The 5,390-nt window shown below is 39.0% G+C and overlaps 1 protein-coding gene across 1 annotated transcript; it reads right to left on the minus strand.

Moving 5' to 3' along the window:
- Positions 1–1,384: 1,384 nt before the first annotated feature.
- Positions 1,385–4,940, minus strand: LOC122006512 (40S ribosomal protein S2-like). Its single transcript, XM_042562042.1, has 2 exons — positions 4,186–4,940; positions 1,385–1,730 (listed from the first exon to the last, which is right to left on the minus strand). The coding sequence occupies exons 1-2, from the start codon at positions 4,864–4,866 to the stop codon at positions 1,572–1,574; spliced, it is 840 nt and encodes a 279-aa protein (XP_042417976.1). The 5' UTR covers positions 4,867–4,940; the 3' UTR covers positions 1,385–1,571.
- Between the last annotated feature and the right edge of the window lie 450 nt (positions 4,941–5,390).

Consider the following 5,390-nt stretch of genomic DNA (forward strand, 5'->3'; position numbering starts at 1 on the left):
CAAAATGCCTAGCATGCGACACGGCTTGGCCGTGTTGGCCACCACGGTCGTGGCGCAACACGACGAAACACTAACACTTCTATTAGTGGATCAAATGTGACAGTTTTCATGAAAATAATTACTATTGTTCTTCTTGTTCTTCGTGAAAAAACTACGGCCCTGTCTAATTCAGAGATTGTCTCATCATATCTGTTCCCTATTCTCTTGAGCATGACTTCGGTGTATGCTTCACTGTCTTCTTATGGTATCTGTTGAGATACCAAGTGCTTCGTCTGAACCAAGTGCTTCGATGGGCCTTGGGATCTGTTGAGATTCTCTTTAGCCGCCATTGCCCGATATGGTATGGTTATGGCGGACGATTGAGGTTCCTGGAAAGATTTGCATACATCAACACCACCATTTACCCACTGACTTCAGTTCCCCTCCTCCTGTACTGTACATTGCCAGCCATTTGTTTACTCACAGGCAAATTCATTATCCCCTAGGTCCAAACGTTTTCCAGAAATTCATAAGTTCATCGTTGTTCACCGAGTGTTCTTTCCTCTGCTTCAGTTGACAAGCCTCATTCCACTTTCAATAAAGTTATCGATGTCCAAACAAGATAAATGTTATGCCTATATGAATGGGTATTGATAAATTCTTTTCGATTGCAGATTAGCAATGTTGCAAGTATCTGGTTCATTTCTCTCTTCATTTCCATCTTGGCTACTGGTATTCTGGAAATGAGGTGGAGTGGTGTCGGCATTGACGAATGGTGGAGGAACGAACAATTCTGGGTCATTGGTGGTGTCTCAGCCCATCTATTTGCCGTATTCCAAGGCCTTCTCAAAGTTCTTGCCGGTATTGACACCAACTTCACTGTTACATCCAAAGCTTCAGACGAAGACGGTGACTTTGCTGAGCTTTACATGTTCAAGTGGACCACTCTGTTGAAACCACCAACCACCCTTCTCATAGTAAACCTGGTCGGTGTGGTTGCTGGGATCTCCTATGCGATAAACAGTGGATACCAATCTTGGGGACCTCTCTTCGGGAAGCTCTTCTTTGCCTTCTGGGTGATTGTTCCCCTGTACCCCTTCTCGAAAGGTCTTATGGGTAGGCAGAAGCACACCTACGTTGTGGTTTGGTCCATTCTCGCGAGTGACCGGGCCAAATGTGCAGGAATGCGGCATCAACTGCTACAGAATGAATGAAAAAACACATTGAATTAATCTGTTTAACACAAGCTTTATTTATGTCAAGTATGTGAAGATACATCCTATCAATCTGCTTTTTCTTTAGTCCACCTTTTTCAGTGTCAAGTTTTTGTAGATGTTAAGACTTGTTTTGTGTCTTACATCAAGTTTCAAGTTGCAGTGTTATAGGAAGAACAGCAATTAATAAATTGTTGATGCCAAAAGTAGAGCGTCATTAATGATAAAATTGTTAATGACAAAATTGTTGCAAACACAAAAAACTTAACCAATACATTAAATTCAGCAGATGAACAAACAAGGGTTCCAAGTCATTGAATCACTTTCTATATAGCCAAAATTGTAGAATTTAAAGGGGAAAACTGATTGCTTGAGGTCTTAAGCTTCGATCCTCTCAGTGTTTTCAATGAGAATTGCCTTGGTAGGCTTGGCGAGCAAGTCAGTGTACTCCTGGAAAGGAGATCTACTGAAGCGAGTGTCTAACCAGAGATCAGGCGTGAGGAAGCCATAGGTCTTCATCAGACAATCAAAAGTAGCCTGCAAAGAAACAAAATGTATCAAGTGCAAAATGCAAAATCCACTATCACCCTTATTTATCTGAGAGAAATTTTAACTAAATATCATTAATGATATTCCAATTAAGTTCAATTATTATAAGTAAAATCCCTTCATCAATTATTGGAGCTCCAGATTTTGGTGTTTTTTAGTTTATCCTTTACGAGGACTTCATGGATCTCTCCCCATTTTCATCTGCCAAAAGGCAGTTTTCCTCTCCTTCCATCTGTCCAATCATTTCTTTCTTTTAACCAATTTCCTTGCTCAAGTGGAAATTTCAACTAAAGGATAGCTGAGACAGAAAAAGGCTCGATTGCCCTCTTTAGCTTAGAAGAAGCTTTCATATGTTTGTCTTTTTCTCTTGAACCAAGATCTCACCATAATAAAAATAAAATAAAATACAGATGACTCTAGAATCTAATTTTTCCACATGCTATTTTCTAATAATCCCACACCCTGATCGATAAGTATTGAATCTCCTAAGAAAAGTTATAAAGCTTTTGTTAGGGAGTCATGATGGACATACAAAACTCTAAACATTCGGCACTGATTCTACCATTCATTCTTTATCCTAATAATTATCTCTTCATCAATATCCCTTCTTGCAAGATAATGTATGTGAAATATCTAAAATTCCTATTTCCATGGATTTTATGTTAATCCATCTTAATTGTTCCATTAAAAATTTTCTTGTTCACATGTGTTCAATTTTTTTCTTTATATTAAAAGCTTCAATTTCTAAAATTTTTCTCCACTGCTTAAGTTTCTAATTTAATCTACTGTCACCCTCAAGATTAATCAAATGCTCTTTCCAAAGTGAATATTAATGATCATAAAATGATATGATGTAGCAAAATCTAAATTTGAACCATTACTTCCACCATTTCCAAAGCCTTTATGTGCACCTTTCACCTTTGTATTCATAGACTCTATGTGAGCATTTAAATCCCCAAGTACAATCATTTCATCTATATGTATAACAAAACTAATTTCATCTACAATCTCCCAAAATACTCTTTTAATTTAATTCTTGAATACTAGTGGAGCAGCATAAACTCTTAGCATACCTACTTCATTTTAATTATTTTCTCCAAAATACTAAATTTTAAAACCAATATTACTTAATTCTCTAGCTATTTCTCCAGCCAATTTTGTTTCCCAACAGAAAATTGTTTGTTTTTTCTCCTAATCATTGCATGTACCAACTCTAGACCTTCCCCAAAAATACTCCCATTTCAAGTTGGTGAACTAATGTTATAATCATGGACTAATTTCATTAGTCACATTAGCTGAGAACAATGCAAAAACCTTGGTTAAAGATTAAAATTCATATTTACAAATTTAGACAAATTTTAATGGTGGAAATTTAGTCCTAATGCAACTTTCAACTTTCATTAGGACTAGGGATCAGCATCCTACAATTGTTAATTTTAAGCACTTTATTAGAAGATTATAGTAAGTGATGAATAGCCAAAAAAATAAAGGTTAAAATCATTCCTATAACAAATTCAAATAGTGCAATAACAAATGGAGATTTCAGTTAGTCACACAACAGGCAAATGGGTTAGCTACTGTTGATCCGCTGGAATTGTGCAACTCACCTCCAACAATCTAAAGAAAACACTTATACCTTCTGCCATCATCATTAATCATATAATCATCATTCATATTACATAAGCTGCTAGCTACAAAATGATACAATACTTCAAGAATTATATTGCATTGTTCATATATTCACTACATTTATTATTAAATATTAGAAGTAAATATATACTATAATTTATACTTAAAAGTTTAAGAATGAATTTTTCGAATCCCAGAATTAATAATTCTAACACAATCATAAATCCTGAGCGAAATTTAGGTACCTTTTGACCTAAGAGGATTATGATATTAAAGAAACTACTTATCATTTAGATTCTAATTTCCCCAAATTACTAGGTGGTGCCTGATAAAAATAGGCATCGACAAAGTCCAATTAAACAGAATAAAAAAACTGAATGTGTTCAATAATTTGTTAAAGCAAATAAATCTCCGTTTATGCTTGTTCCATTTGTGTTGGGGACTAAAAAATCCTGTGAAGCCAAAATCACAAAATTATCAATCAAGTGAAATTTACCTTGTTCTTCATTTCTATTAATTTCTATTGAAGAAAGTACAAAAAACTGAAATATTAACTACCAGCAACATGAGATATACCAATAAGTAACCAATAAGGTTACTTTTCCCCATTGGAAGTTCCAAGCCCCCCATTATGTTGAATTACCTCTACTAGGATTCCAGAAACACTTGTCTAGAGATAGTAATCATCAATATGCATAGAAAAATACCGGAGATAACTACCACCATTATTTCATAACATAGCAAAAAAAAAAAAAAATGAATATTATATCTTCAAACTGAAGATATAAAAATTGATAATCAAAGAAAAACTAACCTTAACAAAGTTTCCAAGGGTCTTCGTCGAACCACGGGATGATGTGTACACGTCCTCAATTCCAGCAAACTGAAGAACCTTCTTCGGAACTCGGGCAGCAACAATCCCTGCCCCTCTGGGCGCAGGCACCAGGCGGACAGTGACAGATCCACACTTCCCAGTGACCTTGCACGGAACAGTGTGGGGCTTCCCGATCTTGTTCCCCCAGTAGCCCCTCCTAACAGGGACCACCGAAAGCTTAGCCAGAATGATAGCGCCTCGGATCGCCGTGGCGACCTCCTTAGCGCATTTGACCCCGAGGCCTACGTGGCCGTCAGAGTCGCCAACGACGACAAAGGCCTTGAAGCGGGTGCGCTGCCCTGCGCGGGTCTGCTTCTGCACAGGCATGATCTTCATGACCTCGTCCTTGAGGCGGTTCCCGAGGAGAGTGTCGACGATCTGGTGCTCCTTGACGGGAAGAGAATGGAGGTAAATCTGTTCGAGGCTGGTAATCTTTCCCTCCTTTACGAGGCGGCCGAGCTTGGTAACAGGCACCCACTTCTCCTCCTCATCGCGCCGGCCGCCGCCACGTCGCCCGCCACGTCGCCCGCCACGACCGCGGTCCCCGCGGCCCCGATCTCCTCGACCTCGCCCGAAGCCACGGCCAAAGCCTCCACGATCTCCTGCACCACGCTCCGCCATGAGGGATCTCCGGACAACAACTCGCAGTGAGGAAGAAGAGAACGGCGGACAGGAGTGCACGCAGAGGATTTTAAAGTGGTTAAGGACGAGAGGCCTAGGGTTTTCTCTTTGGTGGCTACAACTGGGAACTCGGCCTAATCGGGCCGTGACCAGGACGGCCCAGTAAAACGTGTACTAGTTTATTTAATATTTTTAAAATAATTCGGATACCGAGAAGTTTCTTACGACGATGAAGCACGAGAACCCTAAAACAGAACTGAAAGAGAAATAATATGAGTGTATTGTGTGTTTTGTTCTTGAACTTTTCGTCCTCTTTATTCATCTCGATGTAAATGTTTATAGCTTTCATCTCCATGTAACTGTTATGCTAACATAACATCTCTAGTCGATTGTATCTGCTTCGGGTACTTAGACGATGTCGACTTGTTCTCAAGCTTTATCTACTTTGACAATGGCTCTGGATTACTCATTCCCCTTCGATCGCTTGGAGACTCGTTGACGTGGTCATTCTGATCCATTTTAAC

This window comes from Zingiber officinale, chromosome 7B (genome assembly GCF_018446385.1).
Source record: "Zingiber officinale cultivar Zhangliang chromosome 7B, Zo_v1.1, whole genome shotgun sequence".
In the NCBI taxonomy this organism is placed as follows: domain Eukaryota; kingdom Viridiplantae; phylum Streptophyta; class Magnoliopsida; order Zingiberales; family Zingiberaceae; genus Zingiber; species Zingiber officinale.